The sequence below is a fragment of the Artemia franciscana genome, chromosome 20 (genome assembly GCF_032884065.1).
Source record: "Artemia franciscana chromosome 20, ASM3288406v1, whole genome shotgun sequence".
Lineage (NCBI taxonomy): Eukaryota > Metazoa > Arthropoda > Branchiopoda > Anostraca > Artemiidae > Artemia > Artemia franciscana.
The window spans coordinates 7577780-7594394 of record NC_088882.1 but is presented as its reverse complement, the minus strand read 5'-3'; the positions used below and the strand labels follow the sequence as shown (position 1 = coordinate 7594394).

General features: G+C 36.3%; 2 protein-coding genes and 1 long non-coding RNA gene across 16 annotated transcripts in view; 1 reads left to right on the top strand and 2 right to left on the bottom strand.

The window, feature by feature from the left end:
- The window catches only part of LOC136040389 (BTB/POZ domain-containing protein 6-like), a 396184-nt gene that overhangs the window by 108320 nt on the left and 271249 nt on the right, over positions 1-16615 (bottom strand). The window lies entirely within an intron of this gene.
- LOC136040387 (E3 ubiquitin-protein ligase RNF34-like) overlaps positions 1-16615 on the bottom strand; it is a 127000-nt gene that overhangs the window by 18464 nt on the left and 91921 nt on the right. For 6 of the 11 annotated variants that reach the window (XR_010620699.1, XR_010620698.1, XM_065724654.1 and 3 more), the window contains one exon: positions 14168-14279. The exons of 4 other annotated variants lie outside the window; for them this stretch is intronic. Coding sequence is in view for 1 of the 7 variants with exons in the window: in XM_065724650.1 (XP_065580722.1) it covers positions 4147-4163 (17 nt within the window). In the remaining 6 variants the exon portion in view is untranslated. Of the gene's footprint in view, positions 1-4146; positions 4207-14167; positions 14280-16615 lie in introns of those variants that run through there. One more of the 11 variants, XM_065724650.1, reaches the window with a different exon arrangement.
- The window catches only part of LOC136040388 (uncharacterized), a 67676-nt gene that overhangs the window by 2114 nt on the left and 48947 nt on the right, over positions 1-16615 (top strand). The gene's annotated exons all lie outside the window — the stretch shown is intronic.

Sequence of the window (16615 nt, the reverse complement as noted above, 5' to 3'; positions counted from 1 at the left end):
CAGTTCGTTACCACGAACTGTTTGATAATAGCATATAGGCTAGTTCAGAAAAAGTCATATACAATAATGTTACTAAGTAGTTTCTCAGTGCTGAAGAATCAGTGAGAAAGTTTAATTAAAATTTAGGTAAATAGAGCAGTTCATATAATTGACCTACAAATAAAGTGAACATACCACTTGATGCCATTTTTATGCCCCTTTTGAGTATGACAATGGCTTTTCTTTCAGCTTCATTTTTTAAGTCCTTTAGAACCTGTGAAAGTTATAGTTCTTCTATATATTTTTTTTATTTTGTGACATACAAAATTGTAAACAGAACTGTCTTAATCTTTGAAAAGATGTTTTTCTTTAATTTTGTCTGTGTCTGCTTTTCTTGGACTTTAGGTTTTAAACACACAATTCTAATGATTAGATTAGATTTTTTTGGCCACTTATTTTTTTTGATTTAAAAGACATTTTTAAAAATTTGGAAAAAGAAATAATAATTAAAAAGAAATAATAATTTGAAGGAAATAATTTAAAAAGAAATAAGGTTAAAAGACCTTTCAGGGGGGAGCTGACTTTTTTGCTATTGATGAAATGGTATAAGTAGTCCTTTCTCAGTGTTCTAGGACTATTGGTTTGATATGATTACCCCTGAGGAAATCAAACAAACAGACATCCATGATATTTCTTCTTGCAAAAAATAAAAATAAAAAATCCACATGTTTGCAGACAAGAACTTGAAACTTCTAATATAGGCTTTTTGGATATGGTTAATCTGATGGTGTGATTTTCATAAATATTCCTTGACTTATAGGGGGTGTTTCTCACCTTTTTTGAACGACAGACAAATCTTCTCAGGCTTTTAGCTTTTGATGGTTAACACTAAACTGAATGAGCTTTTTGAAATTTGGAATCAGCAAATTTAGCTAATTATTTTATTATGTCTTTTGATACCAAAATTCTGTTTTCAGAGTTTCGGTTACTATTGTGCTGCATTGTTCATTACTTGAAATTTGCAAAAATCTTTTAGTTACAAAAGATTTAGATTTAAATTTAAAAAAAATTAAGATTACAAAAGATTTAAAATGTTTTTTTTCTTTTCCAATGAAGACTATGTCAATTAAAAAGGGACTGAAATCAACTTCAAAAGAACTTTATCTAAAAAAGAAACTTTATGAGGAAAATGAAATAGTAAATTTAATTTCTTTGGCAAATTAAACCAAAAATGGGTAGAAATAAGGTTAAATAATTTTTCAAGCTTTAAACTACCACAAATCAATATCAGTAAATAAATGAAACACAAAAAGAACAGAAACTACAATAAATAGCCTAGTCAGAAAGCTTTTAAAAGTGCTAAAGGCTTTAGCATAAAGAGCAAGGTATTGAGGGGGGTGACAGCTCCTTCACATACACAATAATTTCAGTTCATTTTGGATTTTATTGTTTCTCCTTACTTTCAGTTAAAATGTATCTTTTTTTAAAAATTAATCTCAATAAGAATCCAGATATTGACTTACTATTTGTGTTCTGGTTGATTCTTAATTTTGAGACAATTCTTTATAATAGTTGAATTATAATGCTTTGCATTGATTGGTAAGGGAAAAAATACAGAAAATATATGGGCTGGAAATCTGCATAATCTTTGGGGTTCTATAGGGTCAATAGAATTCTAACCAAATTTTACAACCTTGAATGCAGTTAGAAGTAGTCACAGTCACTGTGTCAAGTATTCACAGCCACAGCCTTAAGTAGTTGCAGTCACAGTTGAGATTAACTGCACATGCAATTAGTTGCTGCAGTCACAGTAGAATTTAGTCAAAATTGCAGTTCAAAGCAGTCAGTCATAATAGCAAGCGTTTGTAGTCACATGCAGTCACAAATAAAAGCAGTCAGAGTCACAGTTACAGTCATAAAAAATCGCAATAGCAGTAGTAGTTGTGGCATAAGTGTTAGTAGTTTGTAGAAGAAGTAGCAGTAGTAGCTATATCAAACCTGAAAGGTTTAATTAATAGGCTACCCCATTTCCTTTCTGAGCTGTTACTTATATGCCTCTTTGGCAACCTGCATGTATTTAGTATATATTGATTTAGTTCAGTATCTGCCCCAACATTCCCTGAAAGATTCACTTTAATGTCCTTAGTGATCCCAGAGACAATGCAGACGCACCGTTTTAAGATACATATTTAATTAATCATCCCCTTCAACACACCCTGAAAGTTTCAGCTTAACACCTTTAGTCATACCAAAGATATTGTATATACACCCTTAAGACAAACTTGGATGGATAAACTTTCTTTTGATTTGGTTCAAAATCCCCAATAACATGCTTTGACAATTCCAAGATAACATCCGTGGTTCTTCTTAGGATATTGCACATATGCCCTTTTGACAATCTAGATAAACATAGTGCCTTTTGGTTTAATATTACATCCCCCCCTCAGCTTCCCATGAATAAAATAATACCCAATTCTGATCCTGAACCACTGTATGTATGCCATTTTGAGAACTCGGATGCATCTAAATCATTTGATTTGGTTCAATAGTAGCAGTAGTAGTAATAGTTGTGTCCCCAAAACTTTCAGCTTGATACAATCAGTTGTTCCTCAGATATTGCTGATACATTTTTTTGACAGCCAGCATTTACATAGTGGCCTGAAATATAGTATCTATGCCATTTACATGGTTTCATCTAATTACCCTTAGCTTTAAAATAGTAGTACTAGTAGCTGCAACATTACTACTTCTTTAACCATAATACTCCAATGCTTAGTAGAAGCAGCAGCAGGTAGCAGTTGTAGAAGCATACACATTGTGCCAGTTGGTTAGTTCAGTAACAAACTCAATATCCCCTGAAAGTTTCAACTTAATACTCCAAGCTGTTCCAGAATGTTGCTTATCCACCCTTTTGATAACCTCCATAAACATAATGCGTTTTGGTTAGTTCAACATCCTCTTCAATATTCCCTGAAACTTTCATCTTAAAACCCTTACCCTTGGCAGTAGTAGTAGTAGTGACACCAGTAATAGTGCCATGGCAGTAATAGTTGCAGCAATATGCACATAGTGTCTATTGGTTAATCCATTATCTCCCTTAACATGCCTCAAAATATTCAACATGTCCTAAAAGATTCAACTTAATACTCCATATCTTTCCTGAGATATTGCTGATATGCCTTTTGACAACCAGCATACAAATAATATTTTTGATCTAGTTTGATTTTCTTCTCAATTCTATAATACCTACATTGAATTATGTTGATTGTGACAAATTATACCAACAGTGGGTAAAATTCTAGTTGATTGACTTCTTGCTATCTCAGAAAGGGGTTAGATTAAGAAAATGAAACTTTCAGGAATGGGTCTACAGGCTAAGTAAGCTAAGGAAGGTATTACACAGGTATTATACACTAAGGTATATACAGGCTAAGTAAGGAAGGTATTTTGAAGTACCTAACTCCACTCCTTCTCCCTCTAGATGACCCTGACCTTTGATAACCTTCAAAGTATGTGTGTTATAAAAGTGAAACCTTGTGAAATAGATCTTCTGCTTGAATGAAGTATAACAAAATTGTTTTCAGCTTCACAACTTTGCTCAATCCCAATTTATAAGGTTTTAAAGATATGTAAATACATTTCCTAAATTAAAAAAAAAAAAACATTGACATGGCTCAGAATTCTACTCAAATAACAGGAATTGCATTTTCAGAACTAAAGGCAGAGAAAAAGCAACTGGTAACTGAAAATTAAGGTAAAATGTTGTTTTGTCCAAACTTCAGTAGGTATAGACTTGTCATTTAGGCAAAGTTCAGGGCTCCCTAGAGGGAGGAGTGAAAGTGGGTACTTTAAAGTACCTTCCTAGGACATACTTCAGCCTGTAGACCCATCCCCAAAAGATTCATTTTCCTAACCTAACCCCTTTACAAGATAGCAAGAAGTCAAAAGCTATTTGTATTACTTTTTCTATACTGTCCTTAAGAGAAAACAGTTTAACCTATCTTGGAATTGGTTTAGGTTAGGAAAATGAAATTTCAGGGATGGGTCTACAGGCTAAAGTATATCTGGGGAAGGTATTTTAAAGTACCTACCTCCACTCCTTCTTCCTCTAGAGTGCCCTGACTTGCTCAACAGATCATAAGCCTATAATTCAATAAAAAAAAATACCTTGGAAATTGACTCATTGTGCCAATTTGAAATGACAATTTTAGAGTGTGTTCCAGGCGCCATCTAAAGTAAATAAATGGTTACTATTTCCGTTCCCTGTGGGGAACTTTGGATGGATTTGGGGAACTGATTTTGCTTTCAAACTATTTGTGATAGACATCAGAAATTTGCTGTAATGGTTGTAGATTATAAAATCAACACACAATCCAAAATTCTACCCACACAGGGAACGGTAGCCCCCAGATGGTCGAATCTGGGAAACGACTTTATCAAGTCAATTTGTGCAGCTCCCTGACACGCCTATCAATTTTCATCGTCTTAGCACGTCCAGAAGCACGAAACTCGCCGAAGCACTGAACCCCTCCCCCCAAGTCCCCCAAAGAGGGCGAATCCAGTAAGGTTACGGCAATCACGTATCTACGACATTTGCTTATTCTATCCACCAAGCTTCATCCCGATTCCTCCACTCTAAGCGTGCTTTCCTGCACCTCTTTAAAGAAGAGTGTTTCTAAGCGCAACATACTAACATTGGAAAGGGACTATTTCTTGACAAAGTTAGTATGAAATTCAGCTGTGCAATTTTAATAACATTTAATAGTTAGACAAAGGTCTGATAAGCTGCTTCTTCATGTTCTTTTCTTCTTCTTTTTTAATTACAATTAATAGTTAGACAAGGGAAAGGAAAGCCAGTACTTTAATATAAGATGAAATTCTAATTTATGAAATGCCGACAAGCTCCGCGTTTTAAGTTATTGAATTACTCATAGTTTTTCAAATTATACTGGGAACTAACCTTCACCTCCTTAAAAGAATTTCCCTGGAAAATGTCCCTTATATAAATCCCCCAGACAATTCCCTACTCGCTGAAAATACCCCGGAAATTTCTACTTACTTTCGTAAAAAAAAATTCATCAAGTAATTTCTGATCATTTTTCAAATCATGCTGGAAATCCCCTCTCCCCTCAGTGAAAAAAATCCCTTTATGGGAAGTCCCTTCCACGAGAAAATCCCGAAGAAATGGTGGACATGGGAGGGGTGTTTGTTGCCGTCAAACAACATCCAACTATTGAGAAGAGCACTAGCCCTTTGAATTTCCAGTCGAACAAGCTCTTTTTGAAGTTTCTATGCCAACAAATGACAATCTCAAAAATTTCTATCAGATAAAGTTTGATATTAGCCAACCTAATATCAAACTGCTTTTTAGCCGATTCAGTGCTTTATTATCAACTAAAAGAAGTACTTTTGGGACTATGCATAATAGAGGAAAAACTATACCAGGCACGTACGCAGACATTTTTATTTGGGTGGGGGGGGGGCTAAACCTTCGAAACAGCAGATACAAAGTAGCCCCTTTTTTTTAGTAACTAAATAAATGCAAAAAGCACGTATATCGGAAAATACAGATTAACTTTAATCTGTAGTATTGTAGCGGATGGGGGGAAGAAGACTGAAGCCTCAAAAGTACGTTTTAGGCTCAGGTTATGTTCATAGCGATTTAGAACCAGAGATTAATCTATTATATCCTACTGAAAGGAAATTTTAGGGTTAACAGTGCAATATGGGTGCTGGGGGGGGTAGTTTTTTTATTGTGAAAACGTTGATTTCAATAAAAAATTATAGTTTCCAAAATTGATCCATTAAAAGCTGTACTTTATCCTGAAAGGGGGGGGGGATAAACGCCCTAATATCAAGGATAATTCTACTTTGTTGTGGAAATCAAACTCTCTTTACGAAAAACAAAAAAAAAACAAAACAAAATAAACAGTACAATCGCTAATTACTACAAAGAGGGTAAAATGTTTGGCAGAAAACGGGTTAATAATTGGGCAGTTACTTGACCGGATAATTACATGCTGTAAAGTCCCTAAAAAGGCTTCACACATGTATCTAGATTCTTAATAGACGTCCTACTTTTGCCAGAAATCCCAAGAAACCATGGGGAAATTAAACATTTCACAAAATTTCGGGGGGGGGGGGCATACCCGAAGGCCCCCCCCCCCTGCGTAAGTGCCAGAACTGTACCATATAATTTTTTTGTGAAGACTGGAAAAAATATTGGTACTTGTGCCAATATTTTTGTGCCAAAAATATTGGTACTTGTGTTTTCCAGAAAAAATTTCCTGGAAAAAGTGGGGGAATTGGCAAGAATTCCTTTACGATTTTTGTTTTTTATTTGTCACTATTTTTGCCGACTAAATGTTACGTGTAAAGATGTTCTTGGGGAAATTTTTAGCGGGGTTAGAATTGTTTGGAGGGTTTTCCTGTGGGAGAAATTCGCAATGGGGGAATTTTCCGCAGGAAAAATTCTCCAAGGGGGAATATTTCTCGGGTGCAACTATCCATTGGGAGTGGCGGAATTTCTTTGAAAAATTATTGCCGGGAAGGGGAATTTCCAACTTAATTTGAAAAACGATCAGAAATTAAGTCTTTCAAGTTGTTATGCTAAGGAGAATTTTTCATGCGGAATTGCCCTCGAGAAAATTTCCTGGGGGATTTTCAGTGAGGATGGAATTCTTCGCAGGAAGAACTTTACTTTCAGGCATTTTCTGTGGGGGGAGTGGGTGGAATTTTTCATGAAGGGAAGGTTTACTTTTTAGTATTACTTAAAAAACGATCAGAAACTAAGTAAAAACAAGCTTTCCAACTGAAAGTAAGGAATAACATTTTAACTGAAAACAAACAGAAATTGTTCTGTATTTGCGGAGGGTTGCCCAGTCCTCAATGCCTCATTCTTTATTCTAAAGTTTGACTTTTTATCCCAATTTTATAATTAGGCCAAACTTATGAAGGGGTAAAATCAGGTTTTACTTTGCACAGAAAAGTTGGGTAATGCGTGGGGGAGGGAGTGTGCCAAAATCAGTTTCAAGGAGCAAAAACTGCATTTTGACAGAAGAATAAACCCAGACACTGGTTTACGGTTTATTGAAGTGCGTATCCCCTATATTTTTTTTTGTAATACGGGTTGCAATACGGGTATTAATTTGGATCCCTCTGGCAATGTGTATTATTGTTTAGAGTAGAAGTTTTCCGTTTTCATGTCCTTCAGTATCTATAAGATTTGAAAATCTGTAAGTATATTTTAAAATAGAATACTACAGATTTTTCATTGAATTAGTTCTAGGTATCTGGATTATTTACTACCAAGATACTTCACTCAATTTGATTAGATTCTACTTGCTTCGCTATTTTTCTCATCTTTCTGTGTGTTGAATGCTAAAGGATAGCTTTTTGATCAGTGATGAATTGAAAAAGGAACATAGTTGCATAAAAAACAGTGAAAAGTTGAATTTTTCTAAGGTAAGCAAGGATTTACACTTTTAATAGTAATATAGGATCAAATTTGACCAAAATATAAGCTGTAATGCACAAAAAGCTGCGTTATATAGAAGAGGGGGAAGGGGTATAGTTAGGGACCTAGAAATAACTTCCCGGGATATACTTTAGCCTGTAGACACATCCCTGAAAGTTTCAATTCACTAGCCCAACAACTTTCCAAGATAGCAAGAAGTCAATGGACTAGAATTTTACCCAAAATTGTTTTCAGCTTAAGAACTTTGCTCAATTCCATTTTATAAGGTTTTAAAGATATGCAAATACATTTCCCAAATTTTGAAGAAGAAAAAAACATATTGATATGGCTCAGAATTCTACTCAAATAACAGCAATTACATTTTCAGAACTAAAGGCAGAGAAAAAGCAACTAGTAACTGAAAATTAAGGTAAAATGTTGTTTTGTCAAAATTTCAATAGGTGTAGACCTGTCATGTAGGCAAATTTCAGGGCCCTCTAGAGGGGGAAGGAGTAGAGGTGGGTACTTTAAATACCTTCCCAGGACATACTTTAGCCTGTAGACCTATCCCTGAAAGTTTCATTTTCCTAACCTACCCTTTCCAAGATAGGAAGAAGTCAATTAACTAGAATTCTGCCCTCTTTTGTTATTAAATAAAAAAAACTAGTTTTTTTAACTGAAAGTAAGGAGCGACATTAAAACTGAAAACGAACAGAAATTACTCCGTATATGAAATGGGTTGTCCCCTCCGCAGTCCCTCGCTCTTTACGCTAAAGTTTGACTCTTTGCCACAATTCTACTTTTTAAAACAACTAAAAACTTTAGCGTAAAGAGCGCGGGATTGCGGAGGGGACAACCCATTTCATATACGGAGTAATTTCTGTTCGTTTTAAGTTTTAATGTCGCTCCTTACTTTCAGTAAAAAAAACTAGTTTTTTTTTATTTAATTTCTGAACGTTTTTGAATTAATGCATGTTTGATTTTGGCTCTCCGCACATAAATTATTGAAATGAAATTAGTATATTAATTTTTTTTTGGCTAAATGGCTTTCTCTTAGTTTTGATCAGACGATTTTGAGAAATAAGGGATGGGGAAGGAGGCCTAGCTGCCCTCCAATTTTTCGGTTACTTAAAAAGGCTACTAGAACTTTTAATATTCAACGAACGTTTTTATTAGTAAAAAATATACGTAACTTAAGAATTAACTTACGTAACAAACTTTTATATTCTTATATTTTTATTATGTGTACGAGGGGGTTTGTACCCTCGTTAATACCTCGCTCTTTACACTAAATCGTAAGTTTTGTTCCAATTCTTTAAGAATGACCCCTGAGTCAAATAGGCCGTAGAATAAATAGTTGAAATCACTAAAAATATTTTAGCATAAAGAGCGAGGTATTTATCTCCTCCTAAATACCTTGCTCTTTATGCTAAAGTATTTTTAGAACCCTTCATATGCGTAATAATCTCTGTTTGTTTTAAATTTCAATGCTATTCCTTACTTTCATTTGAAAAAACGTTTTCATGTTTATTTTTTCATTGTTTTTTTTATAGTAATGCTAGAAAATCCTGCGCCCTTTTCATTGAATTTTTTTTCCCCCATGGCATATTTCTCCAAGGAAAGATCCTCCCACATAGCCCCCTCCCTCAACCCTACCCCCAAAACCAAAAAAATCCCCCTGAAAACGTCTGTACACTTCCCAATAACCATTATTATATGTAAACACTGGTTGAAGCTTGTAACTTGTAACCCCTCCCCCAGGGACTGTGGGGGAGTAAGTCATCCCCAAAAACATAGTTATTAAGATTTTCGACTATGCTCAACAAAATGGCTATCTCAAAATTTTGATCCGTTGACGAAAAAAATGAGCGTGGGAGGGGGCCTAGATGCCCTCCAATTTTTTTGGTCACTTAAAAAGGGCACTAGAACTTTTCATTTCCGTTAGAATGAGCCCTCTTGCGACATTCTAGGACCACTTGGTCGATACGATGACCCCTGGAAAAAAAAAACAAAAAACAAACAAATAAACACGCATCCGTGATTTGTCTTCTGGCAAAAAATGCAAAATTCCACATTTTTGTAGATAGGAGCTTGAAACTTCTACAGTAGGGTTCTCTGATACGCTGAATCTGATGGTGTCATTTTCGTTAAGATCGTATGACTCTAAATTCTACCCACACAGGGAACGGTAGCCCCCAGATGGTCGAATCTGGGAAAACGACTTTATCAAGTCAATTTGTGCAGCTCCCTGACACGCCTATCAATTTTCATCGTCTTAGCACGTCCAGAAGCACGAAACTCGCCGAAGCACTGAACCCCTCCCCCCAAGTCCCCCAAAGAGGGCGAATCCAGTAAGGTTACGGCAATCACATATCTACGACATTTGCTTATTCTATCCACCAAGCTTCATCCCGATTCCTCCACTCTAAGCGTGCTTTCCTGCACCTCTTTAAAGAAGTGTTTCTAAGCGAGTTTTTCCAAGATCGGTTTTCCAAGATTACCGATTTCCCCTTCCAACTCCCCCCCCCAATGTCAACAGATCTGGTCACGACTTTATCAATCTGGGAAAACGACTTTATCAAGTCAATTTGTGCAGCTCCCTGACACGCCTATCAATTTTCATCGTCTTAGCACGTCCAGAAGCACGAAACTCGCCAAAGCACTGAACCCCTCTCCCCAATTCCCCCAAAGAGAGCAAATCCAGTAAGGTTACGGCAATCACGTATCTACGACATTTGCTTATTCTATCCACCAAGCTTCATCCCGATTCCTCCACTCTAAGCGTTTTCCAAGATTATCGATTTCCCCTTCCAACTCCCCCCCCCCAATGTCAACAGATCTGGTCGGGATTTGAAGTAAGAGCTCTGAGACATGAATTCCTTCTAAATATCAAATTTGATTAAGATCCGGTCACCCGTTCTTAAGTTAAAAATACCTCGATTTTTCTAATTCTAGATTCTCTAATCTCACCCCCCCCCCCCAGCTCCTGCAAAGAAAATGGTCCCGTTCCAATTAGGTCAATCACGTATCTAGAATTTGTGCTTATTCTTCCCATCAAGTTTCATCCCGATCTCTACTATAAGCGTTTTCCAAGATTTGTTTCCCTCCTCCAACCCCCTATGTCCACGGATGGAATTCGAGCCGAAAACGGAGCATCTGAGACATAAGATCCTTCTATATTTCAAGTTTCATTAAGATCCGATCACCTATTCGTAAGATAAAAATACCCCAATTTTCACGTTTTCTTTGAATTCCGGTTTCCCCCTCCAACTCCCCCCAATGTCACAGGATCTGGTCGGAATTTAAAATAAGTGCTTTAAAGCACAAGATCCTTCTAAACATCATATTTTATTAAGATCTGGTCACCTGTGCGTAAGCTACAAATACCTCATTTTTCCGAATTACCACCCCCCTTCCCCCCAACTCCAACAAAGAGAGCGGATCCGGTCCGGTTATGTCAGTCACGTATCTTATACTTATTTTTATTCTTCCCTTCCAGTTTCATCATGATCTCTCCGCTTTAAGTATTTCCTAAGATTTCCCCCCCCCACTGCCCCCCATTGAAGCTGGATCCAGTTAAGATTCAAAATAAGAGATCTGAGTTACGAGGTCCTTCTAAATATGAAATTTCATGAAGATCCGATCATTCCTTCGTAAGTTAAAAATACGTTATTTTTTCAAATTTTTCAGAAATAACCTTCCCCCCATTAGATTGAATCCGTTCTAATTATGCCAATCACGACTTCTGCTTATTTTTCCCACCAGTTTTCATCCCAGATCCCTCCACTCTAAGCCTTTTCAATGATTTTAGGTTTCCCCCCCCATACTCTTTCCAATGTCACCAGATCCGGGTGAAATTTAAAATAAGAGCTTTGAGACACGATATTTTTCTAAATATCAAATTTCATTTAGATCCGATCACCCGTTCGTAAGTTATATATACCTCATCTTTTTAATTTTTTAGAATCAACCCCCCCTCCCCTCCAACTACCCTAAAGAGAGCGGATCCGTTCCGGTTATGTCAATCATATATCTAGGACTTGTGCTTATTTTTACCACCAAGTTTCATCCCGATCCCTCCACTCTTAAGTGTTTTCTAAGATTTAAGGTTTCCACTCACAACCCCCCAACCCCAATGTCACCAGGTCCGGTCAGGATTTAAAATCAGAGCTCTGAGACGCGATATCCTTTCAAACATCAAGTTTCATTAAGATCTGATCTACCGTTCGTAAGTTAAAAATACTTCATTTTTTCTATTTTTCCAAATTACCGGCCCCTACTCCCCCCAGGTGGTCAAATCGGGAAATTTACTATTTCAAATTTAATATGGTCCGGTCCCTGATACGCCTGCCAAATTTCATCGTCCTAGCTTACCTGGAAGTGCCTAAAGTAGCAAAACCGGGACCGACAGACAGACTGACAGAATTTGCGAAGGCTATATGTCACTTGGTTAATACCAAATGTCATAAAAACTGTGCATTATATACCAGACTTCATAGCCATTTTTGATGTGGCTCAGTAAAAAAATTTAGTTAAAGGATTTTTTCTTGAATTATCCAGTGAAGGTCTTCAGCTATAAGAAAATCACTGGTATTTCGCCTAGATACAGGGCTTACTCGAGATACTGGGTATGCCACTTAATAGTTTATAACTATTGACGATTGGGAAATAATTACAGTTCACCGATCACGAGAATACTGGGGAAAGATATTTCCGAAGTTTGAAGCCTTTTGGAATAAATCCTTACTTCCTGAAATTTTTAGACTCAAGGGTTGCAAGAAATATGGAAATCAGAGAGCCCGTGTCTGTAAAACGTACAACAGCCCACCAACCAAAGGACTCAGCTTGTCTCAAGAAATAAAAAGAGGAAAAATAAGAAGGTTGAGTCTAGTTGAAGCGAACAGCAAGAAAAACAAATTCACAGAAGGGATCGGGAGAAAACAGTGAATTTACCAGGAACTCTATGCATAAAAACAGTGATTTTGAAGAGATAATTTGATCTGATTTGGAATAGATAAATCTTCGTATTTGATAAAAAAATGCGGTAAAGATATTGGTAAGGAAATTTTCTTTTTTCCTCCATAAATTTCTATCTCATTCTTCATCAATGTGCAAAAATAATGAAGTTTCTTATCTGGGGTGAAGTATATTAAATACATTTAATCCAAACAATTTTAGTTTTTCATAAATTTCTTGTATGTTACTTGGGATTAATATTTTGATTTTTATAGTTTGTTCTACAATTGTTACGTTCTTTGTACAATTCATTCATTTTTGGCATTTAATTAAAGCGTCATTAAGTCTCTTTCCCAAATCTTGTGCATCTCGCGCTAACACAAAATAATGTTAATGCCCTAATCCTACTATAAGGAAAATAGCTCTCATCTTATTAGTATTTATATTTTAGATAGTGCTGTTGATTGGCTAAATGAAATTCATGTTAAATTATTCGTTGAAGTGGCTAAACTTGTACCGTTACTATTCCACGAGAGGTGCCCACTTTTCACAACCTGCTTAGATATCACTAGCTAAGCTTAGTTTTCACAAGAAAAAAGTGTGTTAGTTTTCGCACAAATAAAGTGCAAAAAATTTATGGACATGAAAAAATATCCTAAAAGCCCCTCGAGAATGGCGTCAGAAATGGTGGAGTTTTCGCCCAAAAACAATTGAAACTATTTCTTTTTGTTTGAAACAGTGTGCTTAAGTTTCCAAAATACTGACAAAAAAAAGAATAAAATTCCTATAAAAATCAAGGCGACCGGAAAAAACTATGGAAAATGGACTGAATGTTTAATGTATAATTGTTTATTGTTTAATATACTAATTACAGGAAACATCAACAATTAAAGTTTACAGATTCTATTTAGCGACAATTTTTCGTACAAGTTCCACCATTTGCATCTAAATTAATCTTCGTAGGATCTAACGTGCTTTTACTAAATAAACATCTTTTGTTTGTTTTTTTTCTCCCACTGGATTAGACTTTACGTAAAAAAATACAGACTAATTATATTTTTGTCAACAGTCTCATAAACGGGTTTGCTGTCGAATAGATACTAGCAGTGGCGTTATTAAGATTCTTAGGAAACAAAGCGGAATATTTACTGAACAAAGTCAACAGTAACCTGTGTCTCTTTGTAGCTTTGAAAACCCGACACTTTGTGCTGGTTACTTTTGTTAAACAAAACTTCTTTGAAGTGGCTAAATTCTATTGGACAGTTTCTAAGAAAGGCTTCTAAGAGCAGCAGACTACCCTCAAAAGTGGAATATTTAAAAAGTGAGGGGGGATAATTTCCCCATGGATTTTTAAAAATACTTTTTAGTTTTTCTACTGAAAAGAAAAGAAATTGCAACTCTCCGTATATTTTGAAAAATACCATTGCGTATCTTCATTAAAAAATAAAATAAGCCCATTTCCCTCTCCCTCTTTCCCCTAGATTTCTTAGAATTGATGCCACTGACTGGAAGATTTCATCTTAATTGGAAGAAACAGTTGGTCAAAAAATACCAGGAAAATATATTGACAAAAAATTGCAAATCAAGACTGAGATTTCAGTTCTAGCACACATCATTAAATGGCTCTAAAAGCCTTAGTAAATAATATTTTATGTTTTTTATGGGGCGACTCTGGATAAATTTTACTGAACATTCACCAAACAGACAGGATTCGAATAATTGCTGTCCCGTAGAAAGAAATAACACAGTACGATACTATTATAAACATTATAATACCTCCTGCTAAGTCAAGTCCAAGAATTCCAGAGACATAGGACCTCTTTGGGACCTCAGTGGCATCAAGTGACATCTTTGCTTGGATAAAATCAGGTCAAAGAATATTTCGTACCTAAATAGAATAGCGTCCTATTTAGTTTCAAGTTATTAATTTTCCATTTCTATTTTTATACGTTACATGTTACGCATTTTTCTAATTATAATTTAAGCTATAAAAATATACGAGCATATACAGTCAGAGGTATACACAGGATCGACCGCTTTGGGAGGGCAATTTTCCTATGAAGGAAAGGCTATTTTGCAATTTTTTGAGTGGAAAAGGGGATACTTGGGACCAATTTAGGACAATAGTAGTTTAGTTTCCTACTTCTTCCGATTTTTTCCTTCAGGAAATGCCTGGAGGATTCCCACATGTTAAAAACAGATACCAAAGGTTTTTATGGCACTTGGTATTAACCAAGTGACATATAGCAATCGCAAATTCTGTCGGTCTGTCTATCGGTCCTGGTTTTGCTACTTTAGGCACTTCCAGGTAAGCTAGGACGATGAAATTTGGCGGTCGTATCAGGGACCGGAGCAGATTAAATTAGAAATAGTCGTTTTCCCAATTTGACCATCTGGAGGGGGAGCCCATTAATTCGGAATAAATAGAAAAAATGAAGTATTTTTAACTTACGAACGGTTGATCAGATCTAATGAAATTTGATGTTTGGAAGAATATCGTGTCTCAAAGCTGTTATTTTAAATCCCGACCGGATCTGGTGACATTAGGGGGGGGGGGGTTGGGAGGGGTAACCTAAAATCTTGGAAAACACTTAGAGTGGAGGGATCGGGACAAAACTTGGTGGGGAAAATAAGCACAAGTCCTAGATAAATGATTGATATAAAAGAAACGGATCCGCTCTCTTTGGGGTAGTTGGAGGGGGGGTTAATTCTTGAAAATTAGAAAAAATGAGGCATTTTTAACTTACGAACGGGTGATCGGATCCCAATGAAATTTGATACTTAGAAGGATATCGTGTCTCAAAGCTCTTATTTTAAATCCCGACCGGTTCTGGTGCCATTGGGGGAAGTTTGGGGTGGGGGAAACTAAAATCATGGAAAACGCTTAGATTGGAGGCATCGGGATGAAACATGGTGGGAAAAATAAACAGAAGTCTTAGATACATGATTTACATTATTGGAACGGATCCGCTCTATTGGGGGGGGGGGGGGTTAATTCTGCAAAATTAGAACAAATTACGTATTTTTAACTTACGAAGGAGTGATTGGATCTTCATAAAACTTCATATTTAGAAGGACCTCGTAACTCAGATCTCTTATTTTAAATCTCAACCGGATCCAACGTAATTGGGGGGGGGGGGGACCGGAAATCTTAGAAAATACTTAAAGCGGTGAGATCAGGATGAAACTAGATGGGAAGAATAAAAACATGTCTAATATACGTGACTGACATAACCGGATCAGATCTGCTCTCTTTGGTGGAGTTGGAAGGGGGGGGGATAATTTTGAAAATTGAGGTATTTGTAACTTACGAAAGGGTGTCCAGATCTTAATGAAATTTGATATTTAGAAGGATCTTGTGCTTTGAAGCTCTAATTTTAAATTCCGACCAGATCCTGTGACATTGGGGGGAGTTGGAGAGGGAAACCGGAATTCTTGGAAAACGTGAAAATTGGGGTGTTTTTATCTTACGAATAGGTGATCAGATCTTAATGAAATTTGATATTTAGAAGGAATTCATGTCTCAGAGCTCTTATTTCAAATCCTGACAGATCTTTTGACATTTGGGGTAGTTGGAGGGGGAAATCTTGGAAAACACTTGGAGTGGAGGAATCGGGATGAAGCTTGGTGGATAGAATAAGCAAATGTCCTTGATACGTGATTGTCGGAACCGTGCTGGATTCGCTCTCTTTGGGGGAGTTGGGGAGAGGGGTTCAGTGATTTGGCGAGTTTGGTGCTCCTGGACGTGCTAGGACGATGAAAATTGGTAGGCGTGTCAGGGAGCTGCACAAATTGACTTGATAAGGTCGTTTTCCCAGATTCGACCATCTGGGGGCTAAAGAGAGAGGATAATTAGAAAAAATAAGGTATTTATAAGTAGGTGATCGGATCTTAATGAATTTTGATATTTAGAAGGACATCGTGACTCAGAGCTCTTATTTTAAATCCTGACCGGCATTAAGCCTCTTATTTTAAGCCTTTTAAATTAATCTATTGATTCATAGAATTGTGTTAGAGCTCATACCATATGATCTCTTGGATCTTAGCTCTTCTTGCCTCGTCACAAGTGCCATATGAGTTCTTAGCTCTTGTTTAAAGCGATTGAGTTTGAAAAATGAATCCCTAACACAAGTAAGGAGCGATAAGTTTCTAAACAAGTAAAAATTATACTGAACAAGAAAAGTACATTCATCTTCCCTAGTAATATTTGGACACACATATAGA